We start from the raw sequence: 15,535 nt of genomic DNA on the forward strand, positions 1-15,535 counted from the left end.
TATTGTTTTATATATATCGCAGAAGTGCTCAGAAGTTATTATAAAAGTTTTTGACTTCATTAAAACCTAACAATGTCTACTATTGCTTTCTTCCTCCTTTGTGCCCAAATCTGTTTGGTGCAGGTAAGTGTTTTGAAAGTAATATTAAGATTCCACATATTTTTACACAGAAAATCCACATACTTTCCAAAAGAATGAAGTCTTTATATGGTCTCCTCACTGGTTAAATATTTTTTGCAGAATGTGTACAGTCAGTGTCTTGGAGCAGGGCCACTTCCAGCCTTTGGACCAGGATTCGGACCAGCGTTAGCACCAGCTGCAGGAGCTTATGGAATGGGTCTAGCTGGTTCTCCCTTCGGTTTAGCCCCAACTGCTCTTGAGCTTGGTGCCCCAGGACCATACAGCTTTGCCCCAGCTGCGATTGAATTAGCTGCTGCTGGGTATGGTGGTAGTGGTGTTGGTGACGTCGCTGTCGCTGGTGAAATGCCAGTCGCTGGTACTACACTCGTCGCTGGTCAAGTTCCAATCTTGGGTGCTGTGCGTTTTGCTGGTGATTTGCCAGCCGCTGGTACTGTTTCCATAGCTGGTAGCTGCGGCTGTGGCTGCGGTGCACCTTACTATTATTAATCTGTATTATTATTTGTTTATTATAGTAATAAACATTTTTGAAATTTATTCTCTTCCTTATAACTAACCTGAAAAACTTTATCAAATGGCTTAAGTATTGAAAAAGTAACTTTTTTGTGTTTTAACTTTGATTAATTTTAATAATTTAATAATTTCGTAATTAATTGTTATAAGAGTTCAGTAAACTAAAAAAGTTCATGCAATTATCAGTATTCTTTATGTTTCATGAAGTAAACAGCTAGTAGAGATAAACGTCAAAGACTAAAATATCTGTAATAAATTACAGATAAAACTTACAAATTACAAATGCGTAGAAGATAACAAATTAATACAACCATATAGTGAAGTGATATGTGTATAATTGTGTTTGCTCGCAAACGAAAAAAATCGACTTCAATTACATCGACAAGTAATACAACGTAAGTAAAAGCAAAAAAAAAATTAACAAACGCACTAGTCATCTTTACGATTTTCGAGGGTTTGTCTGGGTTTCTCTGGGATTCCACCATCAGATCCTGGTTTATTTTCATGGTACTTGGGATATCTCCTTTCCAACAAAAAAAAACCTGTTCATAAACGAGGAAATTATCCCCGAACATACATTACAAAAAACATATAGGGTCGAATTGAGTAACCTCCTCCTTTTTGAATTCGGCTAAAAATAACACATAAATGATGATTTGACTTTCAATTTAGCGTTATGCTATATTTTTTTTACTCTCTACACTTTCTCCGATTTTCTTCGTCTTATTTGGTTCCTGTATTTAGTCGACTTCAATAAAGGAGCAGGTATTTATTAATTTACTGTACTTTTTATGTGTGTTCTCATAACGTTTTACATGTCAATGTCGTGTAAATTGATGAGCAAACTAAAAACATTTTTTTATTATTATACCTAAATTGCATGTTTCTTTTTGCGAGTATATAATTATAGATTAGATAATAAATAAATTTGAAATCAGGTTTATTTATTTATTTATTTATTAATACTTTATTGCACAAAATTAAGCTTAATGCTAAAAGCATTCTCTATCTTAGGACGTACAAGAGCAGACGTTTGTAGGTGTGCAAAATCGAGTATTAGTAAAATTCACAATTTAAGAAGAAAAAAAAAAGGTAGGAATAACGGGGAGGGTAACGTTAGTGGCAATCGTTATATTACACGACCAATAATTTATATATATACCATGTAAATATATACATACATACATAGACAGATACAAACTTGCATACATGCATACACATATAATACAGGTTCAAATGTATTTAAAAAATATCAAAAAATTTACTTTCATGCTAAATAGGGGACGGGGGGCCAGCTAACCCCCTAAAAATATTACTTATGACGTAGTCGCTGAAAATGCGTGCTAAGTCATAGCGTGACAAAGTGGGAGCGAGAGTGGAGTGGGGTCCAAAACGCTAAAATTCCGCGTGACATATATATATTTTATGAACAGCCTCTTAGAAACAAACTGAATGATGGAAATTAGTGCGTTCATATTTGGTTGCGTGAATGTTTTAAAATTAACACAAAAATTGGGTCGACCGTTTCTAGAATTGTGTTGATTTTAAATTTCATTACATTAAATGCAGTAGTTTTTGCGTGAAAGGTTAGAAAGAAAAAATTAATCTATCCTCACAAACTTTTGGATTTATATGAACAAAAATATTTAGTTTATAAGAAAAGGGATTAAGAGTATGCTTGTGAAAATCGTCAGAGAATCCTTGAGTGTTAAACTTTTTTTTGCATTATAAAGTTTAATTTTCTGCTCCAAATATGAAGCAGCCCAACTGGGGTAGTACCTCGACCTTCCAGGGGGGGTGGGGTATTTTTTATGTATGTCTGCTGTGTGGCTACGGCAGTAAAGAATATAGCCACCCCCTCTCTTCCCGTGAGTGTCGTAAGAGGCGACTAAGGGATAACACAGTTCCACTACCACCTTGGAACTTAAAAAGCCGACCGATGGCGAGATAACCATCCAACTGCTGGCTTTGAAATACACAGGCCGAAGACGGGCAGCAGCGTCATCGATGCGACAACGCCAGCTCTGCGGTGATCAAACCGCCTGCCCAGCGTGGTGACTATGGGCAAAACACTTGAGTTCACGCCATTTTCGACGCGAACTTGTATAGGCCTATGTCCAGCAGTGGACTGCAATTGGCTGAAGTGTTTTATGTATGTGTGTTTATTATATAACCTCATAACTTTTTACTGGGTAAACCAGTTTCGATGATTCTTTTTTTTTTGTTGAAAGGTTGTGCTTGTCATGTAGTCCCATTTAAATTTCATTGAGATTTGAGCAGTAATTTTTGAGTTATATCTAATAATGCGTATTAACTTGTCTATTTTGTCGTCTATCTACATTGTTTTTCACCTCATAACTTTGGGTGTACGGGTTTCGATGATTCTTTTTTGTAACCGAAAGCTGATACGTGTCTCGTCCCTTTTAAGTCTAGTCTTGTTAAAATTTGATCAAGTTCAAGGTCCTTTTTAAATTTGATCAAAATCTGACAAGTACTTTTTGAGTTATCTCCAATATTTACTTGACTGTTTTTCGTCTACCGATGTACATATGTGTTACTAGTTACGGAACCCCGATCCCACGAATATACTGACGAACCAAACTGATGGAATCTCCTGACTGTCGCAAATGTAATTAAGTCGGTTTATTTCATTAGCAAGCAAACACAATTTTAATTTTCGTTTTTAACCGACTTCAAAAAAGGAGGAGGTTACTCGATTCGACTGTAAATTTTTTATTTTATTTTATATATGTTCGGGGATAACTCCGTGGTTGATGAACCGATTTTGATAATTCTTTTTTTGTTGTAAAGGAAATATAGTTTGGTACCATGATAAGGAAACCAGGATCTGATGATGGGATCCCAGACAAATCGTGGAAAACTCTCGAAAATCCGCATAACTTTTTACTGGGTGTACCGATTTTGATGATTTTTAATTTATTCGAAAGCCGATGTTTATCATGTGGTCACATTTAAATTTCATCGAGATCTGTTTACAACTTTTGGAGTAATCTTTGATAATGCGTACTTACTTGACAATTTTTTTGTCTACCTACGTTGTATTACTTGTCGATATAATTAAAGTCGGTTTTGCTTTGTTTGTCTCAAACAAAATTATGTCTATTATATTTTCACCGCACATCTACTACTACTAAAACTTGGCACAATTAAAGTCCTTACTTACTAGGACACTGAACGTTTTTCATTCCGTGTTTTTTTATTACGTAAAATAAACGTCTACGGGCTCAAAATGCTCATGGCTTTTCTTAAACATGCATTATAATACCACATGCGATTTATTATTAGAACTACAAATCGACAGTTCTGTAACTGCCTAGTAAAGCTAGGACGTGGTCCGAAGCTGACGATATTTTATATGTATGTACAGACACTCACATATACACACACACACACACATATAAATTTCATAACATAACATATTTATTCTCTGTGTATGTATTTTTCTTTGTTATCAAATTATTATATGTTTATGTAGGTATTTTTGTACGTGTATATGTGTGTATTTGTGTAGGTGTATTTGTATGTATATGTGTATGTATGAATATATATAATATATACTTATGTTTATGACTGATAGCACTTATTTTGCGCCCCTATCCCCAATAACAATCAATTCTAGTCCTCTGCCCAAAGGTTGTCTGGAAGAAATCGCTGCTTTAGCGATAAGGCCGCCTGTTGCAACTAATGCAAATTTATTATTTTTTTTAACCTCATTAAACTTATTTTACTTTTGTGTTGGTGTGCAAAAAGTGTAAATAAATAAAATATTTACACACATACAACTATATAATTATCTATCTATATTCACGTACATACTCATCCCCCACCTAGTGGTCATTTTACTTTCTTTGTACGTCAAACGCTGCACTGGTGTCACTATTTCATAGACCTGGACCCCACGCCTGCCCTTAGTATCTTGAACAAAGCCCTTGCCAGCGTTATTTTTGTTTTATCCCGTGATTCAGAACGATTGTCTTTAGAGAGACGATGAAAGTCAACAGCAAGCAAGTTTGTGGTTACAGCTTAGTAAAAAGTTGAAGTAATGGCTTGTTTGAAGAAAGCAATACAAAGCAAAATGTAATAAATTTAGACCTATCTTTACTAATATTATAAAGCTAAAAAGTTTATTTGTTTAAAAACTACAGGTTCGATTTTTTTTTGTTTATTGTATAATTCATTTACCGAAGAACGCTATACGATATTTTTTTTCAAAGTCACGCGCTTGGAAACGCGGGGCATAGCTAGTATTTATATATTTGTCGTTTTCATTTCATCCGTTAACAAATGTAAGCTGTACGACAACATTTAAACCTTGTGGCAGAACTAGAAATACCTAAAAAAATGGAATAAATACGCTTACAATATAAATAAAACTTCTCACTACACACTACAAAGAAATAAAAAGGAAAATTGAAACAAAGAAAAATGTACAAAGTTATACCGCTAAAAGAGCAAATTTTTCCACAAAGATACGTTTTAGGTGTAAGATACGACATACATAGTTATAGTAAATCAGTTGGAAAAAATATATAAAGAACAATAGCAAGTTTTAAAGTGATAGAATTAAAATATATGTAATATTGAACTGTATTCGTTTATTCGGGGTGATTTCAATAAAAAACAAAGATATATCTCAAAAAATTTAATTATTTTACATTATATTAACATCTAAATTACACATTTATCAACAAATAATAATTAAGCGAGTCCACACCCTCTGAAACCATGGGCATATGGTCCACGCAAACCAGCTTCATAAGCAATTGGCGCTCCAAAACCATACCCTAATTCAGCTGGCCCAAATCCAGCAGCACCAAATCCATATGGCCCATTATTGTAACCAGTGACACCCTCACTCAAAATCTCAACATTGCCATTACCACAACCATATTTGACGTCACCAGCTCCTAATGTTGGTAAAGCGCCTTCTAACGCCACAGCTCCTAAGAATGGTAAAGAACCAGTCACAGCTAGGCTTCCTTCGTAAGCGTTCTCTGACGTCATCTTTATACCGGTAACGGCAATTGGGGATATACTTTTGACTGCGAAGCCTCCTCCATTAGATACGGCGAGGGGAGAAAATGTCCCTAACTCTGCTCCGCAGGGTGCAATTGGTGCTGCCCAAGGAGCAGATAATGGTGCTCCGTTCCAGGCTAGTCCTTCGTTGTATACATTACCGATACACTGACTGTAAATGGCCTGTAAAAGAGTAAATAATAAGTTTAATATATTTGATTTGATTTCTATCCACGCTCGTTTATTATGTATAATATAGGCAACTTAATACCTGTGTTGTAGGTAACACTCAAACGACATACATTTTATAAATATAAATATAAGTTGTATAAATATAAGCAGCAAGACAGCAGCAGAAGCAATAATTGCTTCCGCTATTAGACTTTGCTTATTTTTACCCGACTTTAAAAAAGGAGGAGGTTACTCAATTCGCTATATATATATTTTAATGTATGTTCGGGGATAACTTCGTCGTTTATGAATCGATTTTGGTAATTCTTTTTTTGTTAGAAAGGAGATATCCCAAAGATGGTATCATGATAAGTAAACTAGGATCTGATGATGGGATTCCAGAGAAATCAAGGGAAACCCTCGAAAATTGTAGTGACGACTAGTGCGTTTGTTAATTTTTTTCGTTTACTTTCGTTGTATTACTTGTCGATGTAAACGAAGTCGGTTTTTTTCGTTTACGAGCAAATACAATTATTTATGAGTATTTTGTTTAAATTGACTGACATTTTATTGAAATAAAATTTGCATTTCAATTTAGTAAATATAAAAAAAATAATTTTTAAATAATATTATTTTGACTTATTACATTATTATATAACGACAAATATGTATTGAAACGTATTATAGTATATTGCTGAGTTTTTCTCAAAAATTCCTTACCTTTGCCAAAAATGCTTGAAGGCAGAACAGAAGAACAGTCCTTGCTCGCATTTTTTAGTTGTTTTGCTACTCTTGAGACAGGTAACTTTCGAATATAATATCAGGCGGTATCATCACTTTTTATACAAAAACGATTTCAATGCTTATCAATGTTGTAAAATTGTTAACCTTTTATTTATATGTGTATTAGTAATGCTAAAGTTTAGGTAATGATTTTCACGTACAATTTCATCATTATTGTGTCATATTAAAGAAGTTATTGCTGTGTCAATTAATATCAATAGTTTGTTTTAAATTGATTAATAAATATCAATAAAAAAATGCATCGCTATGTATGTTGCTAAACGCTAACTCGAGAACGGTTTGACCTATTATAGACAATTTTTTTTCTTTGTTTCTAATACACAATTTCTAAAACCTAAAGCGTGTATACAGACAGCGATTTTTACCGGGGTAGGGTACAGCAGGAAATTTCCTGCTCAAAATATGGAGCAGCCCAGACTAGGGTAGTACAGAAGATCACAAGTAAATATCACTGTTTTCAATGTGTGTTGTGTTTCTGTTGATGAGTAAGGTGACCAGAGCTCCTGGGGGGAATTGGGGGTAGGGTCGGCAACGCGCTCGCGATGCTTCTGGTGTTGAAGACGTCTACAAGTTACGGTAATCGATTACCATCAGGTGAGCCGTACGCTTGTTCGCCGACCTAGTTATATTTTAAAAAATCGAAAATGGTTCTTAAGGAGTGGAAATTTCCGAAAAGTATAAATATATATGCGTTTGCGTGTTTACAGGATAGTCCATAGTCCTTATCTATGAGGTTAGCTAGTTCTGGAATAAATTACAGGATTGCTTAATTCAGATAACATAATTTATAACCTCAACTAATGTTACAATGGTGTTGAATTTGACCGATATTTACCATATGTGTTTGTTCGAATGAGATTAAGGAAAAAATTGAATTATATTATATTTTATCGGAATACCTAATTAATCTTTTTTTACGAATATAAATATAAATAAATATCTTATAACATACACACAGGCCATCCGTTCCCATGCTAAGCAACTTTATGCTTGTGTTACAGGTAACAGCCGAATGCTAAAGATATTTTTTTTTAATAAATATTACACCCAAACTCAGGCGGGAATCGAACCCGCAACCCACGGAACAGTAAGCAGAGCCACTACAAACTGCGCCAACGGGCTAGTTATTATAGTGCGAATAGCATACGTGACATTAGTTAAATGATATGTGCTCTTTGAGTATATTGATTGATTTGAATAAATGAATTAACAGTATATTGTTTTATAGAGATTTAAATTTATTATTTTCTAATGTTTACGCGAATTTCACTCATTATAATGAACAACTTTTTCGGATTTTATGTCCGATGGACCTCCCGTGACCATATTGCTGTAAGGTATCCAATCAGGCATTTCATCATTACAGCCTATACAGTCCACTGCTGGACATAGGCCTCCACAAGTTCACGCCAAAATAACGTGAACTCATGTGTTTTGCCCATAGTCACCACGCTGGGCAGGCGGGTTGGTGACCGCCGTACTGGCTTTGTCGCACTGAAGACGCTGCTGCCCGTCTTCGGCCTGTGTATTTCAAAGCCAGCAGTTGGATGGTTATCCCGCCACCGGTCGGCTTTTTAAGTTCCAAGGTGATAGTGGAACTGTGTTATCCCTTAGTCGCCTCTTACGACACCCACGGGAAGAGAGGGGGTGGCTATATTCTTTAGTACCGTAGCCACACAGTACATCGGGCATTTAAAAAAAACTTAATTAGCCGTGATAAAATCCGAAATTGTTGTTTCATTATAATGATATTTAAACTTGTTTAAATAAGTTAATTTTAATAATAGTTATAACAACAACCGCTCTGTGTAGTGGTGCGTATTGTCGCCTAAAACGTTGACGGTTTGCGGGTTCGCGTCCCGCTCGGGATGGATATTTGTTTTTCTACAATTGTTCTCCCCATCATGCCTCGGAGAGCACGTTAAGACGTCGTTCCCGGTTGTTATCATAAACGATTGCTGTCAGGAGATAGCAATCGTTACCTACAGAGGAGCAGTGTGGTGGATTAAGCTCCAATCCTTCTTCTACATGGCGAAAGAAGCCCGTGCCCAGCAGTGGAATGTTACAGGCTGAATCGTTATAATAGTTCTCCGCTATAGTATGTTTTGATTTCATTTTGTAAAATCTTAACCATACTGCTATAAAGAGGACGAAGTATTTTTAATATTTTTAATACATTTGCAGGATATTATGTATTTATTGTGTATACAGTCAGCGATTTGGAATTTATTGGATCGATTGGATTAAATGATGACATTTTTGAATATCATATCAAAAATTGACCGCTCCAGCGGGGTTCGAACCCGCGTCTCCGACTGACCGTGTCGGCGCTCTAGCCAATTAAGCTATGGAACGACGTACCCGCTAGATCGCAACTTTTGATATGATGATTTTATTGTTGTTGGGTTCGAAGTTCAGACTCTTACTGACTAAAAAAACCACCACGTGTGAGCAGTCGTCCGCCTGAATGGGCGAGATGGGGTCGCGCTAGCATTCGTCACCTTGCGTCCGGCCGGCCTAAGTCCCCCAACTATCGGCCGGCGACCCCATTATTACGGGAGGGGGGTAAACCGTATTATCCTTGCCCCCGTACTGCCCAGATGTTCCTGCTTTAGGTCTGTCATCATTTGGTGCTTCTGGACTTCACATAATTCTGCACGTTATAGTGTTATTATGATACATAGACAGACGCATTTACTTTAATTTTAATTTCTTTTATTTATTTATTTCTAACATAGGGACTTAATATTTGTGTTATAGATACCAGCTTAATGATAAACAACTATATACTATATTACACCTAGAATCGGGCCAGGAATCGAACCCACCACGCCCGGAGCAGAAAGCAGGGTTACTAAAAACTATGCAAACGGGCCAGCCGAATTTTCTGTACTTGAATCGAAATTTCTGTACTCTTTCTGTACCTACACCGTCAATATATCATCTCCTTTGCCACAAGGTTGCCTGGAAGAGATTGCCCTTGTACATTTTTTTCTATAAATTATTGCTAATGTTGATTGCTTATTTTATTTCTTTGGTGTACAATAAAGTGTAAAATAAATAAATAAATACTTGAAAACACGAAAATTAAGAAACCTTAACGGATAGTAAAAGTTTTCCCCTGTCATACCGAAAAGACGATGCAAGGATGACCGCATTCCATGTAAAGGACAATCAACATACAGTATCAAAATTCAAAAACATCTAATTGTTAAATATCTAATATATGGCTTTAATCAAATGACGTATTAGGTGGTATGGGATAAGTATCTTTTATCTTTGTGCTTCCGAGTACTCAAAGTAGGGTAAAAATATACATAGTAGAATGAAGTACACTAGATATACCTGCAAATTTTACAGGGTCGCAACAACCGCTCTGTGTAGTGATGTGTAGTTGTCGTTTTGGAATAATTCCTTTTTTGGGAATTAGAAAAAAAAAAAACGCCAGTAAAAAAAAGATTTTTAAGAATGGAAGTTATAATAATATAAAATATAAAATTCTCGTGTCATGGTGTTAAACATTGAATTCCTCCGAAACGGCTCAAGCGATTTTAATAAAATTTTGTGGACATATCGGGTAGGTCTTAGAATCGGCCAACATCTATTTTTCATTCCGCTAAGTTATAGGGGGGGGGGGATTAAGCGGGTTAATAACATATGTGGCAAAGAAACGTTTGCGGGGTCAGCTAGTATAATATAAAAATATTGCAACCCATATCACGATCATGATTCAGCCTGCCCATCTGCCCACTGCTGGACATAGTTCTCTTTCTCTATATAGGAAAAGGATTGGAGCTTAATCTACCACCACTGCTCCATAGCGGGTTGGCGGATATAGTCCCTACTATGAGTAACGATCGTTATCAGGTATTTACGACAACAACTGGGACTGAGAGGTTAACGTGCTATCTGAGGCACGGTGGGGAGCCATTCAAACCGGAGATAAATATTTGTTAAAATAGCAATCCCGAGCAGGAATCGAACCCGCAAAACGTCGGTTTTAGGCGACTACTCGGCGGGTACAGAGCGGGTGTTTGTTGTTAAAACGTCAAATCGAAATCCCTTCAGTATTTTTTAACATTTACATTTAATTTCATACAACGACACAATATGTAGACGAAAAATTATTGCTTACAAAAATCTTTTCAGTATTAATAGGTAATAGGGTCATGGACAATCAAATTATACAACAAAGTATAAACATTATTTTTTGTTTATTATAATAATAGAATTAAGATATTTCACTTTTACAAATAGGAAATCAATAATAGTATGGGTTGCCACAACCACAGCCGCAGCTACCAGTGATGGAAACGGTACCAGCGGCTGGCAATTCACCAGCGAAGTGCACTGCACCAATTATTGGCACTTGACCAGCAACGAGTGTAGTTCCAGCGACTGGCATCTCACCAGCGACAGCGACGTCACCAACACCAGAACCACCGTAACCAGCAGCTAATTCAATTGCGGCTGGGGCGAAGCCATATGATCCAGGAGCACCAAGTTCCAGAGCAGTTGGGGCTAAACCGAATGGAGAACCAGCTAGACCCATTCCATAAGGACCTACAGCTGGTGCCAAAGCTGGTCCAAATCCTGGTCCGAAAGCTGGAAGTGGCCCACCACCGATACACTGGCTGTACACATTCTGAAAAATACAAAATTTTTAGTTAAACAGTCAATTTATTTTATTTTATTCAAGGGTACACAAAAATAAGTTTTTAGATCAAGTGGGACTTTAGATGTTAATAATATTTTTTACCTGTATCAAGCAGATTTGGACGCAAACAAAAAGCAAAGTGAGAACGGACATGTTTACAATATAATTGTTGACTTACAACGATAATTACTTTAATTATGGCCAAATATTTATACTAAAATACCCATTAAGCAATCCTTATCACATTGGCATATTGGCAATTACATTCCTAACGTAATGCTATATAATTACATAAATTCACCAATACCTTTTGTAATTATTATTATCACACAATACTGATAAGCGTTATACAAATGTATAAAAGCTATATATAATTTTCTGGAGCAGCCCGACTGTGAAAGTACCTCGACCTTACAGAAGATCACAGCTAAATAATACGGCTTTCAAGCAGTGTTGTGTTCCTGTGGTGAGTAAGGTGACCAGAGCTTCTTGTTTGGAATGGGAGTAGGATCGGCAACGCACTTACGATGCTTCTGGTTGGGTGTTACAGGCATCTATAGGGTATGATAATCGCTTACCATCAGGTGTACCGTACGCTTTTTTTGCCGACCTAGTTGTATAAAAAATGTCATATATATGTCATCTGAAGGTAAGCTAAAGTTGTAATGATGTAGTGTTTATATACATTTGCATTGTATTTATATACAGAGTCTGATATTAATTTAGAACATGCATGCATACTTTTTATCGCAACAGTAACGGTATGTCTCTTGCTTAAAATTTTAACAAGTTAAAGAACAAATACACAATCTGATTTTTGTTTTTGTAACCTATTTGGGAATAACCAAGGGAACGTCAAATATAGTTTGATAATACTTTTTTTTGGAAAATATACCCGCATAATTTCATTAGTAAATATCTTTAATGTTGATTTTATTTTCTAGTTCACCACCTCCCAGTGCATTGGTACCCCCTATGACGGTTTTGGCTGGGGTGCAGCTAATGGCCTAGCTTGGGAAGCCAACAGTGCTCAATATAGCACTGCTCCCTACGCTGCTGGTAACTGGGCTCCATCACCATGTTCTGCTGCCCCCTATGGAACAGAATGGACTGCTAGCTTTGCTCCAATGGCATCAAATGGCGGCGGCTTTGTTGTAAACAGTGGTTCCCCCATTTCTGTGACCGGAGTTGCTTTAACATCAGAAAATGCATATGAAGGCGCCCTTGCTGTATCTGGTGCTCTGCCATTCTTAGGTGCTGTAGCATTGGAAGGTCCTCTCCCTACTGCTGGTATGGGCGGTGTTACATATGGTTGTGGAAATGGAAATGTAGCTATATTGAATGAAGATTTCAATCATGCTGGTTACAATGGCTTTGGTTCACCATACGGACCCTATGGAGCTGAAATCGGTTATGGGTACTCTCCTGTGGGTTATGAAACCTATCCTGGTCACGCTCATATATGCAGCTGTGGTTATTAATAATGTTGTTATGTTACTACATTTATAAGGAATACAAATATTAAAATAACCTACTCTTTTTATTTATTTTACATGAACATTTATTTGACTCATAAGTAACTTTAAAACGTTTCTGCGTAAAGCTACTTACACACATTTGTATTCTTTTCATTCTACAGTGTTATTAAACAGCATTTTTCTTATAACCCTTTTCTACTAACCCTAAACATGAAAACTTAAAATAAAGTTAATTATGCGTACACTAGGAATGTAACTAATGTAAACAATTTGTTTTGATTGAGTTGATGCTTATCATTTGAAAACTTATCAGATAGTTTAGGCCTTCTAATTTTATCTAAGCCAGAGCTATTCAGCTCCATATATGTTTAAGAGTGTTTACAATCAAAAAATATGATTTTCTTCAATAAGTTTTACTTTCGTAATGGTTACTCTTATCTATATCAGCTGATAAATATTTTTGTAACGTCAATCATTTCTACTTAAAATTAAAATAAATGTATTTAAACGAAAAATGGCGCATGATGTATAATGATGTCACAGTCTAACGTAGTGATGTCAAAGATACGGCCTGTGATCGCAATTTTTCACAGAAAGAAGAATGATGATTTCACTCGATTCATGATTCTTGATTCGATGAATAATTCACTACATTTCTTTATTTGAATCTAGCTCGCATATACATTCTAAATTTAATATATGGCCCTCTGCAAAATTGAGTTTGACGCACCTGGTCAAACGCCTATAAAAAATCACAGCACACATCCAAAGCATCTCGTGACTCCTTATAACCATTGACTATCGAAATATATGATGAAACTGTACACCTTACACCCACCTAGCTTAAATGGGAAATCGGTCGGTCGCGATCGACCGAAAAGGTCATGATTCAAATCCTCAAATTTCCCGGTCTATTGTTTCTCTTTTTTTTCTAATTGCACTCGTTATTTTTATTTTAAATAGCCAGTTCTTATTTTTTATTATTATGTCGGTAAAATCGAAAAATATTATCTATATTTTATCATTAGTATTTTTGAATTATTTTTTATTTTTGAATTTTCATATTTTATATTTTTTTATTATTGTCGATAAAAAAAAATATGATTCATATTTTATAAATATGTAATTTCTATTTAAATATGATTTCCAAAAAACACGATTTACTAAAAATACCGAGCTAAGCTCGGTCACCCAAGTACTTATTATTTGACAGAGAATTACTTTTTCAAATAGTGTACTACAGGCAGCTAGTATTGGAATTGGTCTGCAATTCGTTGAACGGTATAGCATCCGGACTTAAACAAAGGTATAAGGGGCCTTTCTTGCCTATGCTTACCCAGCTTAGTTCTGTCTGCAGTCCACTGTCGGACATAGACCTCCCTAAGTTCGCGCCAGACGTTTGGCATAAAAACCTGGAACTGCGCTAATTTTACCCTAAAAATTATTAATGTGTCTAATATGTAATTATTCTTATTTGTGTGTGTATACAGAATGTTCGACTCCTAATTGTGTTCCTTCAAATGGGGGGGTTCTGTAGGTGCTATAGATCACGTTCCGCGTTAGAAACAAATTCCTAGCCCATTTTTAAATTTGGTTTAGTTGAAATAGACGAGCTGCTTGATAGACTCGTTCCGCATGATACCTATCGTTAGCGCTTAAGCACGGTTATAGTTTACAATTTAAAACGTTCTTAGAAAAGAAAAATAGTTTCTATATATGCGGTTCTTTAGTTGTATGTGGAAGTTGGTATTAACTTCACTTAATCGACGTTTTTGAGGGTTAAGTAAAATAGTATTGGACGGTTATTAGGGTACCCTATATATAAGATGTTTGTCTATTAACCGTTTTCCTTCAAATTGGGAGTTATGTGGGTAATATAGATCACCTACAAAGTGAAAATTTTTCTTTGTCTTAATATACGAACTACTTTGACAACGTACTTCTGCATAACCATCCAGTACTATTACAATCTTTTTGGAATTATTTGGACCATAAAAATAGATATATAGGATGGGAGCGGCGCAGGGGAGCTTCCGGTACGAGTGTGGTGGACTACAAGGCTTTGAGTTTGCTGAAATTTATATAAATTTCTACTGTAATTACTTTTTTTCAATAAAAACAATGACAAAACTAGTCCCTTAACCTTGTATCAAAGTTTTTTCCCCTCAACTATTTATCTTACTAAACCTTCAAAAGAGGGTTATGTACCTTACGAATGAAACAAAATATTAGTAGATTTACTTCGGCAAATGCAAATAACATTGTAACTACTAAGCTACGCCCTCCCATATAATTGATACTGTTGAAATAGATAGAGCTGCACTCTCAAATGTAATAAATGTGATTTTGTGCTGTTTGTTTAATACCCAGTGTTTGAAGGTGTCTTGAGAGTCCAATAGGTATAAAAGAAAATATTTCTACGTAAAGTGTTTTAAACTAAATGAGAACAATATATTTTGTGTTGCTTTTAATTAATATATATTGTATTAGAACTATAATAAGAGTTACTCTAAAGTTTTAAACAAATTAAGGAAAGGATAGCGGCACTTTCTCAATACAAACGTAGTCGACTGTTTCCTCCTGGATAATGACACTAGATCAAATATTATATCTTGATTTTTTTTCATATTCTTATTATCATAAGGAGTAGGAGTCTTCAAAAACTAGAAATATTGCCTAATTTTTTATACATTTTCAGACACTCGTTTAAAAAAATACGCATATTTATATAAAAAAA

The 15,535-nt window shown here is 35.5% G+C and overlaps 4 protein-coding genes across 4 annotated transcripts; 2 read left to right on the plus strand and 2 right to left on the minus strand.

Annotated features, from left to right (window-relative positions):
- The first annotated feature begins 72 nt into the window (after window positions 1-72).
- LOC123667915 (chorion class CA protein ERA.1-like) lies at window positions 73-665 on the plus strand. The gene is made up of 3 exons (XM_045601745.1): window positions 73-123; window positions 241-358; window positions 395-665. Exons 1-3 carry the CDS (start codon window positions 73-75, stop codon window positions 625-627), a joined length of 402 nt encoding a protein of 133 aa, XP_045457701.1. The 3' UTR covers window positions 628-665.
- Window positions 666-5,370: 4,705 nt separating this feature from the next.
- Window positions 5,371-6,630, minus strand: LOC123667722 (chorion class B protein PC10-like). The gene is made up of 2 exons (XM_045601562.1): window positions 6,580-6,630; window positions 5,371-5,871 (listed from the first exon to the last, which is right to left on the minus strand). Exons 1-2 carry the CDS (start codon window positions 6,628-6,630, stop codon window positions 5,371-5,373), a joined length of 552 nt encoding a protein of 183 aa, XP_045457518.1.
- A 4,294-nt stretch (window positions 6,631-10,924) lies between these two features.
- On the minus strand, window positions 10,925-11,473 carry LOC123667723 (chorion class CA protein ERA.5-like). Its single transcript, XM_045601563.1, has 2 exons — window positions 11,423-11,473; window positions 10,925-11,308 (listed from the first exon to the last, which is right to left on the minus strand). Exons 1-2 carry the CDS (start codon window positions 11,471-11,473, stop codon window positions 10,925-10,927), a joined length of 435 nt encoding a protein of 144 aa, XP_045457519.1.
- Window positions 11,474-11,945: 472 nt separating this feature from the next.
- Window positions 11,946-12,801, plus strand: LOC123667724 (chorion class B protein PC10-like). The gene is made up of 2 exons (XM_045601564.1): window positions 11,946-11,969; window positions 12,265-12,801. Exons 1-2 carry the CDS (start codon window positions 11,946-11,948, stop codon window positions 12,799-12,801), a joined length of 561 nt encoding a protein of 186 aa, XP_045457520.1.
- The last annotated feature ends 2,734 nt before the right edge of the window (window positions 12,802-15,535 follow it).

This window comes from Melitaea cinxia, chromosome 29 (assembly GCF_905220565.1).
Source record: "Melitaea cinxia chromosome 29, ilMelCinx1.1, whole genome shotgun sequence".
NCBI classification, from domain to species: Eukaryota; Metazoa; Arthropoda; class Insecta; order Lepidoptera; family Nymphalidae; genus Melitaea; species Melitaea cinxia.

Coding starts and splice junctions, on each gene's coding strand:
- LOC123667915 (XM_045601745.1), top strand. CDS start 73: ATGTCTACTATTGCTTTCTTCCTCCTTTGTGCCCAAATCTGTTTGGTG. Junction 124..240: donor CCCAAATCTGTTTGGTGCAG/GTAAGTGTTTTG, acceptor TATTTTTTGCAG/AATGTGTACAGTCAGTGTCT. Junction 359..394: donor TCTAGCTGGTTCTCCCTTCG/GTTTAGCCCCAA, acceptor TTGGTGCCCCAG/GACCATACAGCTTTGCCCCA.
- LOC123667722 (XM_045601562.1), bottom strand. CDS start 6,630: ATGCGAGCAAGGACTGTTCTTCTGTTCTGCCTTCAAGCATTTTTGGCA. Junction 5,872..6,579: donor TTCAAGCATTTTTGGCAAAG/GTAAGGAATTTT, acceptor ACTCTTTTACAG/GCCATTTACAGTCAGTGTAT.
- LOC123667723 (XM_045601563.1), bottom strand. CDS start 11,473: ATGTCCGTTCTCACTTTGCTTTTTGTTTGCGTCCAAATCTGCTTGATA. Junction 11,309..11,422: donor TCCAAATCTGCTTGATACAG/GTAAAAAATATT, acceptor TGTATTTTTCAG/AATGTGTACAGCCAGTGTAT.
- LOC123667724 (XM_045601564.1), top strand. CDS start 11,946: ATGTCATATATATGTCATCTGAAG. Junction 11,970..12,264: donor CATATATATGTCATCTGAAG/GTAAGCTAAAGT, acceptor TTTATTTTCTAG/TTCACCACCTCCCAGTGCAT.